Source organism: Anomaloglossus baeobatrachus, chromosome 3, assembly GCF_048569485.1.
Source record: "Anomaloglossus baeobatrachus isolate aAnoBae1 chromosome 3, aAnoBae1.hap1, whole genome shotgun sequence".
NCBI classification, from domain to species: domain Eukaryota; kingdom Metazoa; phylum Chordata; class Amphibia; order Anura; family Aromobatidae; genus Anomaloglossus; species Anomaloglossus baeobatrachus.
The window spans coordinates 380,766,075-380,789,619 of record NC_134355.1 but is presented as its reverse complement, the minus strand read 5'-3'; the positions used below and the strand labels follow the sequence as shown (position 1 = coordinate 380,789,619).

The 23,545-nt window shown below is 47.4% G+C and overlaps 1 protein-coding gene across 1 annotated transcript in view; it reads left to right on the top strand.

Moving 5' to 3' along the window:
• Positions 1–23,545, top strand: part of MEI4 (meiotic double-stranded break formation protein 4) — a 255,724-nt gene that overhangs the window by 52,646 nt on the left and 179,533 nt on the right. Inside the window, exon 2 of the mRNA XM_075338432.1 lies at positions 2,202–2,761. Within this exon, the coding sequence (XP_075194547.1) occupies positions 2,202–2,761 (560 nt within the window). The remainder of the gene's footprint in view (positions 1–2,201; positions 2,762–23,545) is intronic.

The following is a 23,545-nucleotide window of genomic DNA, read 5'->3' as shown; positions in this document are numbered from 1 at the left end:
GGTGGCTTATTAGTGTTTGTTAATTAGGTATTCCCCTATGACGTTTTTATATTCACACCATATGCCATAAATGCTTAATATGGGTTTTCATTTTAAAAAGATAGTTTCAGCTCAGTACACTGCAATACTGGTGACTGCTCATCTTCTCTGATGGGACTAAAACAAAGATAAAAATAGTTTAAAAAAATGTTAAAGAAATACAAAATTAAAAGAAAAAAACCCTTTTCTCATAAAAGTATAAACAGTGAAAAATAAACATAATTTTAATCTGCACCTCCGTATCAATCTGGACTATTGAAATATATCTTAACTGTTTTTATCCTGCAGAATGAATGCTGTACAAAAATTAAATTTGCAGAACTAATTTTTTTGTTCAGCATACCTCCCGGGCAAAATTGAAGAAAAAGTAATCAGAAAGCCATATATTCCCCAAAGTGGTATCAATATAGAACTACATCTCACCTAAAGAAAAACAAAAAACTCTAAGGCTAGCGCCACACATCCGTGCCTCCGGCACGTGTTTGTCATTTTTTACACGTACCGGCGGCACGGAGACACTTTAACCAATGCTACCCTATTGTAGCAGGCACACACACGTAAAACCACACGGAACGTGTGTCCGTGTGCGTTTGTACATGTGTGCGTTTTTGAAAGCGCTGACATGTCAGTGTTTTCTCCCGCAGCACGGGTGTCACACGGCCCGCACCCGCACCACACGGGTGTAGTGTGGATGCGGTCCCGTGTGACACGCGCCGGAGAAAACACACATGTCAGTGAAAAAAAAAAAAACATTAACTCACCTTCTCCAGCCCTCCTGTCTCTGCCGCTGCTGCCTCTTGCTGCCGACCGCCGCTCATTATTCTCATAGAATATTCACTTCACTGCCTGGCAGCAGCAGCAGCGGGGAGACGGGAGGGCTGGAGACCGAGGATCAGCACCACGGACAGCAGCGCGGACATCAGGAAGGACCAGGTGAGTATAATAATTACCGATTCTACGTGTGCTATCGCGGATAGCACACGTAGAACACACGTGTCACGCACGTACCAGAGACACGTACTTACCTGCACGCAACACGCAGGGAAAATACGTGTCTCTCGGCACGTGCGTGAATTTCACGTGAGTGTGGCAGAAGCCTAACACAGCTTTAGCTAAAGAAAAATACAAATCTTCTGGCTCTCACAATATCAGCAACACAATCCAATATAAAAAAGGACTTCTTTTATTCTATAGAAATAGTCAAATATAGCAAAATAATATAAAGTTGCTATTGCTATTACCGTACTAAGTGGCATAATAAATGTAATGTTAAACAGAGTTGAGAGACAATACTGGATCTCATGATATAGTTAATATGGCAAAGGCTTCATACAGCATAATTAAAGACCAACAAACAAAAGAATTATTTTAGAACTGCCAAGTAGAGGCCCCCTATATATCTTGTAATAGCTCAATGAAATATAACAAAAAAATGCATATAAAAAACACTTTTATTGGTACAAAAGTCATATAGAGCCATTCAAGGGGGACATAATAATTACAAGGTAATATAGTAAAACCAAGTACAAACGGATACAAGAGGGTGAAAGAAACCCCCCACAGGTCTACACATCACATATCTAGGCATAGTTTCTTAGGACCATGTGATTGCCACAAAGCAGATAAAAAGATTCACTAATAAAGTAACTAGAGAGCTCTATGTTGCTGCGTTAATACAGTGCTGCACAGCACAACCAGAGAGTCACTGCATTATAGGACAAAAGCACAATGTGGCACACAGGTACACTAAGCATATACCATGCAGACTGCTTACCAGAATAGGACGTGTAGACAGGTGGGGGGACAAGTCCCAACACGTGTTTCGCGTGTTGCTTCGTCGAGGGACCGTCTGCTTTGTGGCAATTACATGTAATGTTGTAACAATGAAACTCCACATTACATTTCAAATTAAATCGGCTCATAAAAACAAGTCATTTATTTGTGTAAGGTGGTGATGGTGAAAATATCAACAAAAAAGAAATATGTCTGTTCAGAATTGGTTAAGCGGAAATATTATTTTTAAAGATACTACAGGTTGAGTACACATTGCTCGTCATGGCATTAGATGCCATAAAATCATTTTTATTTTGTGTAAATTACCAATGTCTTGTATTTTCTCTGAAAAGTCATTCAGTGTTTATGTTTTCCTTTACAAATTGCAGAAAAAATTAATTTGACTCCAGATTTGCTGGAATATACAGAGCATCCAAAAGCAACGAACCTAATACACGATGATTCAGGATGTGATATTTCTAATGAAGATGGGGTGGACGCATTGACAGCATCTCACAGTTCTAACAACTGTGACCAAACATGCAGAAATCTGTCACAATCTGCATCTCCTTTAAATCATCTTCCAATTACAAAGCACTTTTCATCTGGTGAGGAACAGCTGTCTAGCCAGATACAGTTTCTTAATCATCTTCTTGGTCTTGGAAAACTGACAACAGCACAAAGCCATGTAACAGATTTTACAAAGTTTGGAAATGACTGCACGGCGGTAACAGATTCAGTGTCTGGACTATTGAATGGCTTGCTTAGCTTTTATAAATATCCCAAACAATCTGTTTTAAGAGTTCAGTCAGTAGCCTTTAAAACTATAACGAACCTCCTTACGAACTGCCACTTACCCAGTAATATTCTTCAAGTGTGCATGAAGAGTTTAGAAGATTTTGAGAGACAATTAATCCAGAGCATCCTAACAAATGATGGCATAAATCGGGTAAGTGAGCCTGTTAACATCATATTTCTTGCTCAATGATAAAATGTTACCACACATACAGAAGTTAAGAAATAACATACTTAAAACTGTAGAAAGCCAAACATATATATATATATATATATATATATATATATATATATAATATATTATATTTATTTACCTTAGTGCGTTTGGGATGTATTCTGCACCCTGAAACCCTTGTTCACATTGTTTATCTGGTGTATAAAATAGCGTGTTTTCCACATCATGTCATCCGGAAGCCAAATAAGGCCCACTGCTATGAAATTCCTTACATACTAATATCACTAAATACGGTCATGAGCGACTGAGTGATCACTTGGCATTATATTGATATGACTATGTGAATCTGAGGATCACTAGATTGGCAAAAGATCACTAAGGAGCGTATATCGGGTAGTTTAGAGCTAGCGGGGGTCTTGCACTACTGGTGTGTATCCAATAAAAGAGCCAGAATTAGGTGGAAGTATTAGTTGTGTTGTTTATTCTCCTTCCACCCTAACATTCAGTTAATCTAATACTTTTGCCTTATTCTGACTCCTTGATCGAATACACACCAGCAGCGCAGGTTACTTGCTATCTGCAGACCACCCACATTACCACATTGGATTTGACAAACTGTGAAATTGTGGCAGCTGGAACCCTGTTTGATATCGTTTAAGTGTTGTTCCTCACAGAACCACCAGGTGAGTGCAACCACCTCTAATCAGTACCTTAATCTGGATAACACCCTATTTCGCTTTACTTGTTCTCTTAACTAATTTCTAAGGAACATATATGCTGTATTTTACCATTTCATAAAAGTAAAGCCTTATAAATTAATTCTGTGTTGTAAGTGTCCTGTCACCTTTTTATTTCTTTTACACATCGAGAGTGTGCAGTGTGTAAACATATGTCAGTTACTTGATAGAGGGGCATGAAGGCGCTCTTACGTTATTATTCAGATTTATAAATCATGCATTTGGTGTATTATTTTTGTAGCCAAAGAACACAACCTTTTTTGTACTGTTTTAGTTACTAGGAGTATGAAATTTTGTATCTACATCTGTGGCCAAACGTTTTGAGATTTAGAGAAATTTTCGTTTTTACAAAGTTTGCTGCTTCAGTGTTTTTAGATCCTTTAGTCGGATGTTTCTATGGTTACTGAAGTATAACTATCAGCAATTGATAAATCTTTACACTTTCATTGACGAATACATCAAATTTATGTAAAGACTCAATATTTACAGTATTGACCCTTGTTTTTTAACACATCTGCAATTTGCCCTGTCACTCAGATATCAGCTTCTAGGTCAAATCAAAACTGATGGCAATCCATTTTTCCCTAATCAGTGTTTGGAGTTTATTACAATTTCTGTGATTTTGTTTGTACTCTCACTATTTTAGGATTGATCACAAATTCTCAATGGTAGTTTTGTTTACTTTTAAAATATACGGTTCTCTTGTATACACGAAGGATAGTGATGGACCAGAAGGATACAAAAAAGTCACTTCTACTTTTTCCTTATCATAATCTTTGGAGAATATATTAGCCAGCCATCAGTGCTGATCATATTCACAGGTCACATAACCAGTTAGGTCATCCATTGCCAATCTTGTGCCACCTTCAATCACTTCATGGACTTCACTGTCATTGCTGAATGAAAAAAAAGCATTGTTTCACTATATGGAATAAAAGTGTGGTATTGCTGAGCCACTTAGATGTGTTTTGCTTCCTGTAACCGGCATTTCACAGTGCCTCCTCATCCATCACATAAACCTTTGCCATGAGCTGTGGCAAAAAAGCGCCATTCAACTTCCACTCCAAAATCTTTCGTGTGATGGTATACTTTTATAAAGAAGAAGCAGTAGACCTTGCTCAAAATTGGTAGGATGACATTTTTTATCACTGAAATCAATTTATTGGGGAACAAATGAATAGCGATTGAATCATGAAGTAAGAACCTAGATATCATAATCATAATTACTAGTGATGAGCGAGCATGCTTGTAACTACTCGGTACTCGCACGAGTATCGCTGTACTCGGGCTGCTCGGCGGGGACCGAGTAATCTCGCGATACTCGTGCTGTACTCGTGGTCTTCATTTCTGCATGTTGGCGCTCTTTTGAGAGCCAGCCCTCATGCAGGGATTGGCTGGCAGACCACTGCAATGCCACAGCCCTGTTAGTTGTGGAATTGCAGTGATTGGCCGGCCTGCACAGCGTGACCGAGCCTTTATACCGGCCGGCGCGCTGTGCTCTGCTCACAGCTATCCAGACAGTCAGTGCAGGGAGAGTGTCGCTGATTCAGGGAAAGCTTTGCGGCCCTTTATAGCTTTTTCAGTTGCAGGGCTGCAAACAGTGTGACCAAAAGTCCTTCTCAGGACTATTCTAGTTGTATACAGGCAGGCAGGGTATAGCCAGGTCGGAGTACAGTAGCAGAGTCCTTCTCAGGACTATTGTTGCTATATACAGGCAGGGTATAGCCAGGTCTGAATACAGGCTAGTGACCAGAAGAGTCCTTGTCAGGACTATTGTACCAGTATACAGGCAGGCAGGCAGGGTAGTGGTGACCGTATACCAGCCTTCATCATATCTGGGGCTGGTGTACACAGTGTAAAACAGTCCAGATAGTGTCTGACTTGTCTGTAATTGTCACTCCCCAAAAAAACCTGTTAGGTTCTTATTGCGTCCGTGCTTGGTTTTTAAAACCGCACGTGTGTGCCTGTTGGTGGCAGCGTACAGGTGCACTTGTGTGCAATTTCCACAAACTTTGATATAACGCACAAGTAGTGAATATACACGTCAGCAGTGCACAGCATTGCAAAATGCGCAAGGGCATTGGCAAGGAACAAGGAAGTGGACGTGATGGTGGTGCAGGCAGAGGCCGAGGTCGTGGGCAAGCTCTAATTTCGCCACAACAAAGGGCCACATCTAGTCGCTCGCACGTCCTGTCCCAAATTCTTGGGGACCGCAGCAGTACACCGCTCTTGAACCAAGACCAGTGTCAACAGGTTGTTAGTTGGATAGCAGATAATGCTTCCAGTCAGATTGGCACCACCACAAACACTCTGTCTTCCACACGGTCAAGTGTCAGTAGCCGTGATACTGCACCGCACATTTCTGAACCTGATCCTCCTTCCTACCACCAGGCTGAGTACACGTCCTCCTCGGACATTAATGATCCCACACTTGGACACTCGGAAGAGCTGTTCACGTTTCCATTCACACATTCTGGCCTCTCGCCAGCTCATATTGAAGTGGGTCATGAGGAGATCGTCTGTACAGATGGCCAAATATTTGAGCAGCCACGTTCTCACGAAGTTGGCAACGTGTCTCAACAAGTGGTGGACGATGATGAGACACAATTGTCAGGAAGTCAGGAGGAGGAGCAGGGTGCGGAAGAGGAAGACGACGTGGTGGATGATCCAGTAACTGACCCAACCTGGCAGGAGGATATGCAGAGCGAGGACAGCAGTGCACAGGGGGAGGGAGGCGTAGCATCACAACAGGCAGTAAGAAGCAGGGTGGTGGCCCCAGGCAGAAGTCAGGCAACCGTTCCCCGGAACAACACGACGACACAAGGTGCCTGTACAAATGTTAGGTCTTCCCGAGTCTGGCAGTTTTTTAAGTTGGATCCAGATGATTCAAAAAAGGCCATTTGCAACACCTGCCGTGCCAGCATCAGCAGGGGTACCAAAACTAGCAGCCTGACCACCACCAGCATGATCAGGCACATGTCAGCCAAGCACCCGACTTTGTGGGAAGTACAACAGAGTCGAGGAGCAGTGCTTGCTGATGTCACTGCTACGTCTTCGCTGGTTGTGCATGCGAGCCAATCCCCTGTCCATGCTGCCTGCGAACAAGCCTCCTCCACTCCTGCACCTGCAGTTGCCTACGCAGAAAGAACACCATCATCAAGCACGTCCTTGTCCCAGCGCAGCGTTCAGTTATCCATTCAGCAAACCTTTGAACGCAGGCGCAAATACACTGCCAACACCCCACATGCCACAGTTCTAAATGCTAACATTTCGCGACTGCTTGCGCTGGAAATGTTGCCTTTTAGGCTGGTGGAGACAGAAGCATTCCGTGACCTGATGGCGGCAGCTGTCCCACGTTACTCGGTCCCCAGCCGCCACTATTTCTCCCGGTGTGCCGTCCCCGCGTTGCATAACCACGTGTCACAAAACATCACACGTGCCCTGAACAACGCTGTTTCACCCAAGGTCCACCTAACCACAGACACGTGGACAAGTGCTTGTGGGCAAGGCCGCTACATCTCGTTGACGGCACACTGGGTTAATATTGTGGAAGCTGGGACCCAGTCTGAGCGAGGGACGGAACACGTCCTTCCCACACCAAGGTTTGCAGGCCCTACCTCAGTCAGTGTTTCACCCACACTCTACAGCTCCGGAATGTCATGCTCTTCAGCCTCCTCCTCCTCCTGCGCATCCTCATCCACTGTACCCTCCACACCAGTCACAAGCTGGAAGCACTGCAGCACTGCCTCGGCGAAGCGGCAACAGGCTGTGCTGAAGCTAATCTGCATAGGTGACAAACCCCACAATGCAGAAGAGCTGTGGACAGCTCTGAAACAGCAGGCAGATCACTGGCTCACACCTCTGAACCTAAAGCCAGGAAAGGTCGTGTGTGACAATGGCCGGAACCTGGTGGCGGCTTTGAGGCGAGGCCAGCTGACACATGTTCCATGCGTGGCCCATGTGCTCAACCTCGTGGTTCAGCGGTTTCTAAAGTCATACCCAGAGCTGTCTGATCTGCTGGTAAAAGTTCGCCGCCTGTCTGCACATTTTCGAAAGTCACCTACTGCTTCAGCCGGCCTTGCCGGCTTTCAGCGCAGTTTGCATCTTCCGGCTCACAGACTGGTGTGTGATGTCCCCACGTGTTGGAATTCAACTCTGCACATGTTGGTCAGGATATGTGAGCAGAAGAGGGCAGTTGTTGAGTACCTGCATCACCTAAGCCGTCGGGAAATGGGTCAAACTCCACACATAACACCTGAGGAGTGGAGATGGATGTCAGACCTATGTACCATCCTCCAAAACTTTGAGGACTCCACCAAGATGGTGAGTGGTGATGACGCCATTATTAGCGTCACCATACCGCTACTCTGCCTTCTAAAACGGTCTCTGCTGAAAAACAAACATGATGCATTGCAGGCGGAGCGCGATGAGTTGCAGCAAGAAACAGTAGTGGGTGTGGGTGATGATAACACACAGCCCAGCCTCGTCTCATCACAACGTGCAGTGGAGGACTATGACGAGGAGGAGGATGAAGACATGGAGCAACTCTCCGGCCAAATTGAGGATATGACATGCACACCAGTCATATCCTCGGTTCAGCTTGGCTGGCCAGAGGACAGGGTAGATGAGGAGGAGGAGGAGGAGGAGGAGGACAGCATGTTCAGTCATCTTGTTGGTCAGGCTACTGAAGTCTTGGCTGTTAAGAGTCTGGCGCACATGGCTGACTTTATGGTAAGCTGCCTGTCTCGTGACCCTCGCGTTAAGAACATCTTGGCCGACAATCATTACTGGTTGGTAACACTGTTAGACCCACGCTACAAGGAGAACTTTTTGTCTCTTATTCCCGTGGAGGAGAGGTCAACCAAAATGCAGCAGTTCCGGAAGGCCATAGTCACGGAAGTAGGCAAAGCATTCCCCTCACAAAACGCTAGCGGCATAGGTCATGAATCAGTGGACAACCGAGGCGTACAGTCGAGAGAGGCACAAGTCCAATCCGCCAGAGGTAGGGGAACAGTCTTTAAGATGTGGGACAGTTTTCTCAGCCCCTCACGTACCACAGCCCCTGAGGTGCGGGGTAGTGCCACAAGAAATCCTAAGTTTGCCCAGATGCTGAAGGAGTACCTTGCAGATCGAACAACTGTACTCCGACATTCCTCTGTGCCTTACAATTATTGGGTATCCAAGCTGGACACGTGGCATGAATTGGCTCTCTACGCCTTGGAAGTCCTGGCCTGCCCTGCTGCTAGCGTTTTGTCAGAGCGTGTTTTTAGTGCCGCAGGTGGAATCATTACAGATAAACGCACCCGCCTGTCAACTGAAAATGCTGACAGGCTGACTCTGATCAAGATGAACAAGGGTTGGATTGGGCCAGACTTCACCACACCACCAGCAAATGAGAGCGGAATTTAAAGTTTGCCATGTACCTCCACTCACCCATGGGTACACACTTCTGGACTTTGGATAATCGCTGGACTGCTCCTCCTTCTCCTCATGCGCCACCATGATGATGACCGTTACAAATTGCAATACTTAGGCCTTTGTTTCAGGTATACCTCCAGTGGTAAATTTTTTCGCCCATTCTTTGCAGAATGGACATTACAACGACAGGAGACCCGCTCCTTTGCAATGGGAACAATGTTTTGAGGCCCTCATGCACGTCTCTACCCAGGGACAACGTGGAGCCTCCCAATTTTTGGCTGCCCTGCCTAAGGGCTATACTATAATACACCCACTTCCTGACAATAGACACCTAATGTTTTGAGGCCCTCATGCACGTCTCTACCCAGGGACAACGTGGAGCCTCCCAATTTTTGGCTGCCCTGCCTAAGGGCTATACTATAATACACCCACTTCCTGACAATGGACACTTAATGTTTTGAGGCCCTCATGCACGTCTCTACCCAGGGACAACGTGGAGCCTCCCAATTTTTGGCTGCCCTGCCTAAGGGCTATACTATAATACACCCACTTCCTGACAATGGACACTTCAGGTTTACAGGCCCTCATGCACGTCTCTATCCAGGGACAACGTGGAGCCTCCCAATTTTTGGCTGCCCTGCCTAAGGGCTATACTATAATACACCCACTTCCTGACAATGGACACTTAATGATTTGAGGCCCTCATGCACGTCTCTACCCAGGGACAACGTGGAGCCTCCCAATTTTTGGCTGCCCTGCCTAAGGGCTATACTACAATAGACCCACTTCCTTCCAATGGGCACTTCAGGTTTACAGGCCCTCATGCACGTCTCTATCCAGGGACAACGTGGAGCCTCCCAATTTTTGGCTGCCCTGCCTAAGGGCTATACTACAATAGACCCACTTCCTTACAATGGGCACTTCAGGTTTACAGGCCATCATGCACGTCTCTATCCAGGGACAATGTGGAGCCTCCCAATTTTTGGCTGCCCTGCCTAAGGGCTATACTATAATACACCCACTTCCTGACAATGGACACTTAATGTTTTGAGGCCCTCATGCACGTCTCTACCCAGGGACAACGTGGAGCCTCCCAATTTTTGGCTGCCCTTCCTAAGGGCTATACTACAATAGACCCACTTCCTTCCAATGGGCACTTCAGGTTTACAGGCCCTCATGCACGTCTCTATCCAGGGACAACGTGGAGCCTCCCAATTTTTGGCTGCCCTGCCTAAGGGCTATACTACAATAGACCCACTTCCTTACAATGGGCACTTCAGGTTTACAGGCCATCATGCACGTCTCTATCCAGGGACAATGTGGAGCCTCCCAATTTTTGGCTGCCCTGCCTAAGGGCTATACTACAATAGACCCACTTCCTTACAATGGGCACTTCAGGTTTACAGGCCCTCATGCACGTCTGTATGCAGGGGCATTGGTGAACCTCACAATTTTGGACTGCCCTGGCAAAGGAAAATACTACAAAGACTCACTTCCTCAAAATGGGCACATTAGACTCAAGAGGCCTTCATGTACGTCTCTTCTCAGGGACATCGGAGTGCCACACAATGTTTTCACATAAAATCTTTCATGTATTAATCTCAAAAAGTAACATACACCAGCTCTATCTCACTATTGGGTATGTGCCCTTAACATTTCCGCCATGAAAAATCATTTTGGGGTCATTTTGGAAGGTTTTCTGGTGAGTCCGTAAAAATGGCGTAAAACGCGGACAAAATTGTTCACAGCTGTGACTTTTCAGTGATAAATGCTTCAAGGGGTCTTCCCCATGCTGTTGCCATGTCATTTGAGCACTCTTCTGAGACTTTTGTGACATTTTTAGGGTTTCTCCATGCTGCCGGGGGGTCATTTCACAAAAATACTCGGGTCTCCCATAGGATAACATTGGGCTCGTTGCTCGGGCCGAGTACACGAGTATCTTGGGAGGCTCGGCCCGAGCTTCGAGCACCCGAGCTTTTTAGTACTCGCTCATCACTAATAATTACACTTTTGTATTTTATTTCTCCATTCTCTTTGTAATAGACCGCAAAAGGGTGTACAGTTCCTTGTTCATTGTTCCAATGATATGACTGTGCTTCATCCTGAACAACAAAGGAGTAGTTCTCTAAAATGTCTAAGCTTATTACTGCCTCACTCTGATGTTTTCTTTGAGGTGATTGTAGTAGTCTGACTGTTGGTGAGCTATGTGAGCTATAAATGAGTTTGCTGTGGGTTGATGCTTCACATGATTGGCAGGACTGCTGGCTGTGAACTGATCTGTATTGACTCCCCCTGTTCATTCTCAAGATGTGTGCTCTAAAAAACCTTTCTCTTCTCTCCAGCTTCACATGACTCCTGCTATACGTCTCTGTTCTCTCCTACTTCTAAGCTGTAACATAATATAATATAAATTTCTAAAAATCATGAATTGAATCATAGGCCATACACTTTTAGACCATAGGCTGAACAGATCCGAATTCAACATATTCAAATTGACCTTTTTCATATAGTTACTGTATGTTTTGAAATATGATCCTTTTGAAATCCCAACTTTTGATACAAATGTGGCTGGGAGAATAGGAGGCACATATCCATTTTTCAAAACTTCTATATCGTATTGATTTTTGGATATGCTTGTGTCACACAGAGTTTGCACAAACTTCACCAACTGTCATGGTGGCATCGGGCCCTGTTCAGATTGCAGATTCTGACGCTCCACCTGATGGTTTCTCTGGTGTTTGGGATCAACACAGGCAGACTCAGGTGTGGACCTGCTGTGTGCTGAGTCAAAGGCAGATTAGTAAGAGTTAATCTCTGCTGATCTGCTTGCTCTTTTGATCACATGTTGTGGAGAGGCCTCTCACATCTGCTCCCCTTCCATTTATGCTGATTGCATCCATCCAGCCATGCCAGCTATAGTTTGTCTTTGTTGGTCTCTGAGGTGTGGTGTCCCAGATTTTCTGGAGATAGCTGTGCTTATTGCTTGGTGCGGTTGTTGTCACAGCTGTCTCTTTGTATTTGAGACATGTGACAGATTCAGGGCTGGAAAGCCATTGCTATGCTCACCACTGTAGTTAAATATCTTTTCCTTAACTTTGGGGAGGAGAGGGTTAAAGTCAGTATTCTTTGCCACCTAGCTTTCTCATTACCATCCCAGGTGTTTCCGGTTTGAACCACTCTTATGTATACCCTCTGTTCCCAGTAGAGGGTGACAGTTATTCACTCTCATTTGAATACTTGGCCTGGAGCTGGAAGGAGCTCGTGGAACCCTCTCTGAAAGCTGCAGTGTAGGCTGCAATCTTGATGCTGGCTGCAGCAGACTGTTCGTGTTTCCCCCATCTGTCTTGACCACTGAGGAAGGATTCTCCGGTCGTGATGGTTACTATACCCCCCAAACTTAACCTAAAAATAACACACCGACTGCATGCGACTTGGTTAAACAAATTGGCCACAGCAGCCTTTATTACCTGTTATTAACATACTAACACAAGGGGGCGCCGTCCAACAGGCGACCCCAAACACACAATAATAGGTAACACATAATAATAATAAACGGTACATGAAACCCTATGTAGGCCCGGTCCAGAAACCCTTTCCTACACCAATATCCCTGGCCGCAACACTCCGACCCAAAGATGAGGTATTAATCACCCCACGGATTAATACCCCTCAAACTTTGCAGAACCCCGTGCCTGCAATTTCCCAGAACCCAGAGACACCATACCAAGACAGTGCCTCTCGGTCCAGCTACCAATCCCTTACAACCGCTTCGGGACCAGACCTACCCCCGCTGCTGCGACAAAACATACATCCCTTTCACGATAATTTCTTTCTTTTTTTTTTTTTTACTTTCTTTTTTTTTTCTTTTTATTTTTGAACATAGTTAAAACAAACTCACAAACACAAAAAGGGAGGGTGGGCAGGAATCTGTCGCCGTCCAGAGTCCAAAAGGGAGGTAAGACCCTCCCTCATCACTTACATACCCCCCCCTCCCCTACAGGGACCCTTTTTCCACCAATCCCCTATATCTTCCCATAATGCCCCTCATTATAACTTTATTAACCCCTCACTCCCTCCCTTCCCTCTGGTCATGTCGCCCCTCCCCCCTATGGGGTCCATGGCTTTCTTGCCCACTGAGGAAGGATTCTCCGGTCGTGATGGTTACTATACCCCCCAAACTTAACCTAAAAATAACACACCGACTGCATGCGACATGGATAAACAAATTGGCCACAGCAGCCTTTATTACCTATTATTAACATACTAACACAAGGGGGCGCCGTCCAATGGGCGACCCCAAACACACAATAATAGGTAACACATAATAATAATAAACGGTACATGAAACCCTATGTAGGCCCGGTCCAGAAACCCTTTCCTACACCAATATCCCTGGCCGCAACACTCCGACCCAGAGATGAGGTATTAATCACCCCACGGATTAATACCCCCCAAACTTTGCAGAACCCCGTGCCTGCAATTTCCCGGAACCCAGAGACACCATACCAAGACAGTGCCTCTCGGTCCAGCTACCAATCCCTTACAACCGCTTCTGGACCAGACCTACCCCCGCCACAGGACAGGACACACCTTACGTGGCCTGGACCCGCCACACACCCAAGGCTTGCTCCACACCATCACGCAAACCTAGGGCCCATAAATCGGAACCAATGTCATTAAGGTGAACCCCATCACTCCTCCTAAACTGCCACTTCGGCGATTCCAGGTCCACATGCCTCACCACCACACCGCCGTTTCTCCGCACGAAACGCGCAACCACCCTGTTCACTTGTGCCCGGGCGTGATTAATCTTCTCAACCGACCGAGCCCCCCTCCACCATAATCTGGCCACAATATCCGACCACACCACTATCAAGCCCGGATACCATGCCCATAAACGCAATAGGTCGATCTTAATGTCCCTAATCAGATCGCGGGATGCCCGTGAACCCAGGTCATTCCCCCCCACGTGTAAAACCAACACGTTCGGAGGTCTGTCCATCCTGCAATAATATTCAAATTCCGGCACGACCCTGCTCCATTCCATGCCACGCACTCCAATCCACTTGACCGACGCCAGCGATCTGTCCACACCCAACTGCCGACCATTCGGACGAGCGTCGGCCCGACTGGCCCCCCAGAAAACTAACGAGTGCCCCAGGATCCAGATTAGACAAACTCCTACAGTAAAGGAAACAATTTTAACAAACAACACCACCATTCCAATTTGCAACTAAGAACAACAAACCCAACGGCAGAACAAACAAACTCTAACCAGAGCCCTACATGCTGCACCAAATTTGCACTGGCCTTCGTTAAATTGCCAGCACAAACCCTTTTTCTGGATCCCCGAGGGCCCGGCTCCCGTTCCCCCGGCACCGCCACGAAAGGGCTGGCTCGGGGCCGCCATTAAGCGCATCCATAAGGAAATGTCCTTATGATCCCACCGCATGCCGGGCCGCAACGCCTTCCGCTGCCTAAACTGCTCATCATACCGCAGCCATGCCAAGCCCCCGTACGTGCGATACGCCTCCCCGATTGCATCCATATAGCTGAATAGAGCCGAGCAGTGCTCCGGATCCTTTTCCCCTACCACGCTAGCCAAAATTGCGAACGCCTGCAACCAATTGGAAAAGGAACGAGGAATGAGCCTATAGCGGCGTTTTTCTTCCTCCTCTTTTTCCTTCTTGGAATCGCTCGGCTTCACCTTGTCTAGGTTAAATTTTTCCAGGGGTAGTAAGGAAAATATCTCCACATACTCCCCTTTCCAAATTTTTTCCCTCACCTCTTTTTTGAGGTGCGCCCCTAGCGGTCCCTCAAAGCACACATACACCTCGCTCTTAGCCCTATCATCCAGCCGCACCACCTCATCCTCTTTTTCCTTCTCCTTTTCTCCCGCTTTATCGCCTGCAGGCTCCACTACTCCGCTACTTACACCCGCCCCCACCGGCTCCTTCTCGCCGCTAGCCGCCGCTGCGCCATCCACCGCCGACCCCGTCCAGGCCGCCGCCGGCGCTCGCGCTAAACCCTGCAAAAGCCCCAGCAACTGGCTAAGCAAAGCTGACCCCTCTGGCGCTGCCGTGCCCGCAGCCACCTCCCCAGCACCAGCACTCCGCGCCGCAAACAATGCCGAATCCACGGCTAGCTCACCCGACCGTGACGCGGAGATGGAATTCGATACTGCGACGTCGTCCGCCATCGGCTCCTCTAATTCATCCCCCGACCTGAGGGCTCCTTCTTCTTCCTCACTGTAGCCGTCCTCCACCATCCCAGCTCCAGAGGACGCAGCCGATGCGTCTCCACCACCACAGCCACCCTCCTGGGCAGCTGCGTGGACACTGGCGGTGGGCGTCCTCTGCTTTCTGTGCGGCGACAGCCCACAAGACCGTCCTGTCCCCTGGGCCGCCGCCGACCGAGTCCTCTTCCTGGAGGAGCCTCTCCCCAAGCTCAGGGGGCTCCCCACCGCCGGTTCCTGCCCTCCAGGGCCTCCGACCGAGAACTCCCGCTGGGTCCTCCCCCGCCTGAGGGAGACCGCGGCCGCCGGGCGCAGTGCTGATGACCTGAGGGACCTGGCGGTCCCTGCGGGGCTCCCGCCGTCCCTCCTGCCCTCTGCAGCCGTACAGGTATCCGGGTGGCGCCTGCCCACACCGGTCCCCCTGCTGGCTGCCTGCGCCCGGCCCCCCCACCGTCCTCGGGGGGTACTGCTGGCCTCCATCGTCAGCCGGGCACACTCCTGTCCAGAAGCAGCCGCCGGGACGTGCACCACCGCCGGGGGCCCGGCGTCCAGAGCAGGCCCCAGGCTGGACACGCCCCCTCTCCGTGCCTCCGGTTCACGCTGGGCACGGCCCGGTTCCCGGGCTGCCGCCGGCCTGCAAAATTGAGCCCGCGGCCTGGGACCGGAAGTAGGCCCCAGGCCGGGCCCACCGCTATCCAGGCCGCCGCTGGCCTCCGTCCGTCGCCGGGCTCGCTCCCGGCCGGGAGACGCCGCTGGGCTCTGTACTCCAGCCCGAGGCCTGAGACCGGTAGAAGGCCCCGGGCTGGCCACGCCCCCTTCTCGGCCGTCGCGGCCTCGCCGGAGATTCCTCCCCGCGGCCGGAGCAGACGCAGGGAGCTGCCGCTGCCCGCCCCGCCGCGGAGGGTCCCGAGGGGGGCTCTCACTGGGCCTCCTCGCTCCCCCCGTGCCCGGAGAGTACCTGACAGGGGTCCTGGAACGCCGCCCACGGTGAGGGGGGGAGCAAGGGGCAGGTGCCGACGGGGAAACCCAGGCAGCCCTGAAGTGAGACTGCACTGCCTGGGCCCCGTGCACCGCCATCGCCACTCGGATCATCCGATTCAGTTCCTGGAGGTCCGCCATGAATCCTGGAGATGGCTAGTCGGTCCTGGTCTTGGTCCTAGGTCCGGTCAGAATCTGTCGCCGTCCAGAGTCCAAAAGGGGAGGTAAGACTCTCCCTCATCACTTATAAACTCCCCCCCCTCCCCCACAGGGACCCTTTTTCCACCAATCCCCTGTATCTTCCCATAATGCCCCTCATTATAACTTTATTAACCCCTCACTCCCTCCCTTCCCTCTGGTCATGTCGCCCCTCCCCCCTATGGGGTCCATGGCTTTCTTTCTTTCCCTTGTGTGTTGTTTTAGTGCAGTTGTGGGGCTAGCATCCTTTACCTCTCCACTCACTAGTCAAGACTATTGTAGGGTCACTAAGGGCTTCAGGTTCCTGCTCGGTGACAGGTGAGGAACCTGTATAAGGACTGGCTAAGAGTGCAGAGTACAGTTGCAGGTAAGTGCAGGAGGTGTCCATCTTCCCTCTCAATAACGCTAGGGCCCACCATTGTTAAAGTGTTCCCAGTGTACCTCTTGTGTTGTGTTGTGTGTGTCACATCGTGCGCCATATTTCCCTATCACATCCGTGACAGTTGTGGATTTTACTGCTGTTGTTTAGTAGCTTCCCTCCTGCTCTTGTGTTTCCTTTTGAATCTCTTATTGTCTTAACCTTTGTGTGCATGCTGTGTGACAGAGTTTTGATTTTTCCTTGTCTGTCTTTATCAGTGGGTTTCATCACACTCCTGTCCCGTCCCTCCCTAGGGGGAGGTGGAGGGGAATGAGATCAAGACTGGTCAGGAGCAGAGCCAGGAAAGTGACTCAGCCAGGGCCCCCTGGCTTGAGGGACAGCTTAGGAATCCTGGTTCCCCACTAGTCATCGCAACAGCTGATTAAAATTTTGCATTTGAGTCTGCATGAGTAAAATACTAAAAAATACTCTTGTGATATATTGGGAGGAAGCCTGCAGAGTTCTGAGTGCAACACACACATTTGCATTTTTTTTAATTTATTTTAAGAAAACCAAAGTATATAGAATTTTTTTCTTCATATTTTGCATTCGCTAGCGATGTCGCTGGTGAAAGCACCCGCCCCCATCGGTTTTACGGCACACAACATCGCTAAAACCCGTCACACGGACGTACCTGCCTAGTGACGTCGCTGTGGCCGGCGAACCACCTCCTTTCTAAGGGGGCGGTTCGTTTGGCGTCACAGTGGCGTCACTAAGCGGCCGCCCAATAGAAGCGGAGGGGCGGAGATGAGCGGGCCGAACATCCCGCCCACCTCCTTCCTTCCTCATTGTGGGCGACCGCAGGTACGGTGATGTTCCTGCGGTGTCACACATAGCGATGTGTGCTACCACAGGAACAACGAACAACCTGCGTACTGCAACAGCAACAATAATTGGGATTAGAACGACGTGTCAACGGTCAACGATTAGGTGAGTAATTTTGATCGTTAACGGTCGTTCGTGCATTTCACATGCAATGACGTCACTAACGATGCCGGATGTGCATCACGAATTCCGTGACCCCAATGACATCTCGCTAGCGATGTCGTTGCATGTAAAGCCCGATTAAGACTCAATTACCAAAGAACAAAATCTCTAAAAAATTAAAAATATATATAAAAAATTGCATTGGCTCACTTTAAATGGAATGACCCCCACCTAACAGGTGTGGCATATCAAGATGCTGATGACAGTAGGATTATTGCACAGGTGTGCCTTAGGCTGGCCACAACGGGACTCTGTATCTGCGGATTTTTCTGCATCAAAATCCGCAGCTTTCCCCCGGAATCCACACCTTTTCATAGGTGCGGATTTGATGCGGATTTGACGTAGATTTGACGCAGATTTTGTTGCGGATTTCGTGATTTTTTTTTTTTTTTTTACAATTGAATAGGCAAAATCCGCACGAAAATCCGCAACAATAATTGACATGCTACGATTTCCGCTGCGGAAAAATCCGCAGCGTGGGCAGAGCATTTCCCAATTGCCATAGAAATGGCTGGGGAATAGCTGTGCTGCAGATTTCTGGAAAATCCGTGGCTTTTCCGTGAGAAATCCGCTGCAAAATCCGCGCATTTTTTGCAGCGTGGGCACATAGCTTTAGTCTATGTGCCCACGCTGCGGAAAATGCAGGGATTTTGCCGCGGATTTCTCGCGAAAAGCCGCGGATTTTCCAGAAATCTGCAGCACAGCTACTCCCCAGCCATTTCTATGGCATTTGGGAAATGCTGTGCCCATGCTGCGGATTTTTCCGCAACGGAAATCGTGCGGATTTTCGTGCGGAAAAATCTGCAGCATGTCAATTATTGTTGCGGATTTTCGTGCGGATTTTGCCTATTCAATTGAATTAAAAAAAAAAATCACAAAATCTGCGTCAAATCCGCATCAAATCCGCACCTATGAAAAGGTGCGGATTCCGGGGTAAAGCTGCGCATTTTGATGTAGAAAAATCCGTAGATACAGAGTCCCATGGGCACATAGCCTTAAGGCCGCTTTACACACTGCGATATCGGTCCAGATATCGCTAGTATGGGTACCCTCCCCCATCTGTTATGCGACACGGGCAAATCGCTGCCCGTGCCGCACAACATTGCCCAGACCCGTCATACATACTTGCCTGCCCGGCGACGTCGCTGTGACCGGCGAACCACCTCCTTTCTAAGGGGGCGGTCCGTGCGGCATCACAGCGATGTCACTGAGCGGCCGCCCAATAGAGGCGGAGGGGCGGAGATGAGCAGGACGTAACATCCCGCCCACCTCCTTCCTTCCACATAGCGGCCGGGAGGCAGTTAAGGAGAGCTTCCTCGTTCCTGCGGTGTCACACGGAGCGATGTGTGCTGCCGCAGGAACGAGGAACAACCTCGTTACTGCTGCAGTAACGATTTTTGAGAATGGACCCCCATGTCACCGATGAGCGTTTTTTGCACGTTTTTGCAACGATGCAAAATCGCTCATAGGTGTCACACGCAACGGCATCGCTAATGCGGCCGGATGTGCGTCACCAATTCCGTGACCCCAACGAGTTCGCATTAGCGATGTCGTAGCATGTAAAGCCCCCTTTAGAGTAAGAGAAACTGGTCCCAAAACAAATCACTCAAAGTGTACACAGATGTTAATTACACAAATGCAACATCAAATGTATCCAACCGATGTCCATAATAATGTGTACACCAAAAATGCAAATGATCACAATATAAAGCACCCTCCAGTGTTGATAGAGAAGTGTCACCGAAACAAACACATGGTCATAACTACACACTGAGGAGAATTGAATCAAAAAAGATGTGTTGTCCAATAGAGGGGGGGGGGCCAAAACAACACCTCCACAATACCCCTCAGTGGAAACAATCTGACCTTAAATGCTCCTAGACCTCCCAACGCGTTTCATAAATAGCTTACTCATCAGGGGATAGTGGCCAGGAAAGCAGAAGCTGCAAAAGGAGCAACATGGTCAAAATATTGCCAACCAAAATTTGTTAACAAAGCATGCACAAAGAACTCAGCATATAAAAGAACCAGGTCCTACCTTCAGAATAATACAGACCTCCACCATAATATGTCCAGGCATAACACAGCGCACAGGGCTTTGAAATTGCCGCCCTTAAATGTTCTGAGGGCGGATATAATCTCCGCCCACTGTGGTGTCACTCCCAGATAAGGTGACCGCCTTCCATCTAACAGACCAGAGGAGGCTTGGGAGTCCTCACTTGATTCCGGACAAGGGGGAGGGTAAGAGCTGATGCACCAGGAAGTTGTGTTGCCGGATGTTGTCAGTGTCCGGCGCTGGAATGCATGCCTATTGATCATGCGCTCCAAGTTGTACACCCCGGACGTCACCACCCAGGGCATAGCTAATGATTCAGATCCCGTTACTAGGATACTTTCTGGAACATACTGGACATACTGCGCTCCAATTTGTTACTCCCAGATGCAGTTACCATAATAGAGGCAGAATAATCAGGCCTTATTACTAAGGTAATACAGGATGGCAATTTGCCCAGATCCTGTGCAAACAGCCATTATAGAAGGGGAGGAATGTTATCAAAAACAAATAACAATATCTCCAGTATATAAGACATAGGTATAACAAATGCCAAAAATCCAGACATTATACCAAACCACCTAATTAGGGAAAGGATGATTGTATACTGATATACTTAATTGTCCTACAGGGGGATAAACACTATTCAAAGATGAAAACACGCAAATTAGATTAAGGCAGGTATTCACAACAATCAAAGACAGAGGAATTAAAACATTTGGAGAATCAAATATACTATCAAAAATCAGACAAGGAGCCCAATATAACCTAAGAAACAACTTACAACATGGTCATAGACAAGTGGAACAAACCGGATGGATATGAACAGGGTGATGTATGAGAATAATGAATGATGGTTAAATACACTATTTAAACGTATTAGTTATCAAAAATTACTAAAAAGGTCCCTACAATACCCTATTACTATTCCCTATCTACCAACGGAGTGTAACAACACCATAAAGTACCGGGTGCCCCCGTTCCGCGGCGGCTAGCCCTGGGGTCCCTAAGAGACCCTATTGTTATAAAAAACAGCTGAAAGTCAGGGTCTCATTCAGACCCAGCGGTGTCTGTGTTTTAAGTGTATGAATCCACCTGCACTTTTGTTGGAGGATTTTGCGATCCCAGTCACCATCCCAGATCGGATAATCAATGAGATCAATACCCATGAAAGTGAGGCCAGAAACATTTCCATTGTGCATTATTTGGACGTGTTTAGCCAAGGGGGTATCTCTCTTGTTTGCTACATCTCTGAGATGTTTCCCAACACGCCTCCTGAAATCTCTGCTCGTCTTGCCTACATATTCCAGGCTGCAAACTCATCTAGCCTTATAAATCACTCCTCTAGAGCGACAGTTGATAAAAGCCTTGAAGTGATATTGATTGCCAGTTACTGAGCTAGAAAAACTCCTACCAGTTTTCATATGTGGGCAAGCTATACACCCACTGCACCTGAAACATTCCTTGGAGTCTGAGCGTAACCAGCTATCATCACGTGGGCGGATAAAATGGCTGTGTACCACCCTATCCCCAATGGAGCAACCTCTTCTGTATGTACACTGGGGGTATGATCCCACGACATCATCAATGTCCATATCCATCTGTAGAATAGACCAATGTCTATTCAAAATCTTTCGCACTTACGCTGAGCCGTTGGTATATGTAGAAAAAAAATCTAAATTTACCCTCCACCGTCCCATCCTTTTGGGGGGAAGCGATCAAAAGACTCGTCCTCTCTCTAGACTGTGCTCCTTGATAGGCTCAAGAAAAAAAAGGATCTGGGTATCCTCTCTCCCTAAAACGGCTATTTAAATCATCAGCCTGCTTTGAAAAATTCAGGGGTGGCGAACAATTGCAGCGCACCCTCTAGTACTTGCCTTTTGGAATGCCAGATTTAAGGGCTTTGGGGTGGTTACTCTCCCATCGTAACAACAACTTAGATGAGGTAGGTTTTCAAAACATCTTGGTTGCCAAAGTACCATCCAAATTTTTAGTAATCATAATATCCAAAAAGGAATTTCTCTTTCTTCACTTTGTGCTGTAAAGAACAGACGAAGAGGATTATGATTAAGCCTTGTCACCCCGCCACAAGACCAACACGTCATCTATGTAGCGTGTCCACAATATGATCCTATCCAGATCAAAAGAGGACCCTTCCCCGAAGATGAGATTCTCCTCTCACCAGCTCAGGAGCAAGTTGGCATATGAAGGTACACATAGACAACCCATGGCAGTGCCCCTGAGCTGGTAAAAAAAGGACATGCACAAAGGCTTCAGAAGGAGGGCGAAGATGGCCGAAAGAGGAGGCGGTGGCACCGGAGAACGGAGACACCCTTATGACCCGACTCCACCGCAGCATCCGTTTAGGTATTATAAAGTGATTTTTACGTTCTACACAGCGGCCTGGGCTATTATATACAGCATGTTAGAATGCTGTATATAAGAGCCCACTGGTGGTGACCCCAAATCTGCTGACAGGTTCCCTTTAAGTAATGTAGCTTCAGTATCTCTTCTGTCTCCTGCTTATGATAAGTTTCTCGCTGTATTACCTAGGATATATTGGAGTTCTGCACACACAACTCTAAAGACAAGAATAATTATGTGAAATTGACTAACAACCCCCTCACTGAGTTCAAAATGGAACTTAATGAACTAATACAAGACGGTTTGAATTACAAGTTAATTGATAAAAATTAATTTGAGTTTCTATTCCCTTCACATCCTACTTTGGCCACTTTTTATTGTCTCCCCAAGGTCCACAAAGGCCTCACGCCCCTGAAAGGCTTACCAATTGTCTTGGGGGGTGGGTGGCCTTTGTCAAAACAATAGCATCTACCTTGACCACATTTTGAAGCCATTTGTGGGTGCTTTGAATTCCTTCACCCTAGACTCTACTGACTTTTTGAGAAAAATCGAGGATGTCATACTTGATAATGAGACCATACTGTGTTCAATTGATGTGGAAGCTCTTAATCCATCACTTTGCACAATGGATGAATAAAGAGCTGTGAAAAATTTTTTGAGAGAGCGTGGTTGCCATCTTGCTAAACATAATGTGTGGTTGCTCAAATTATTGTACTTTAGCCTTACAAAAAATATCTTCCTCTTTGGTGGGTCCTTTTTTTACCTTTTTCTTACTTCCAGAATTACTTTTGGAAGAGCTTGGAACTCTCCTTCAATTAATGTGGACCTTGTAAAAGTAAAACTGTCATGGATTATTGTTAATAACCGAGAACAATAGAGAAGGGGTTTATGCCGTGCTATTCATCAGGAAGGAGAACAGAGAGATGATCAATGTTCCTTTATTGTGGCTTGCGTCTACGCATTTCAGGAGCTCTGCTCCCTTTATCAGGACATACAGCACAAAAACAACAATAGAGATATGTTGTTTTTGTGCTGTATGTCCTGATGAAGGGAGCAGAGCTCCTGAAACACGTAGACGCAAGCCACAATAAAGGAACATTGATCATCTCTCTGTTCTCCTTCCTGATGAATAGTGCGGCATAAACCCCTTCTCTATTGTTCTCTGTTATCAACCACGGGGGCTGCAGCAGATTTCATCCCAACAACATAAGAGCTTTCATAGGAGTTGTGACTGTCACAACTCCTTAAGGTGAGTGCATTCCTTTTATTTTCCCCGGATATATACCGGGTAAGACCCTATTGTGCTTTTTCTCTCCACAGTTTTACCATGGATTATGGTTAATGAGAAGCTCTTTATGATATAGTAAGATATTGA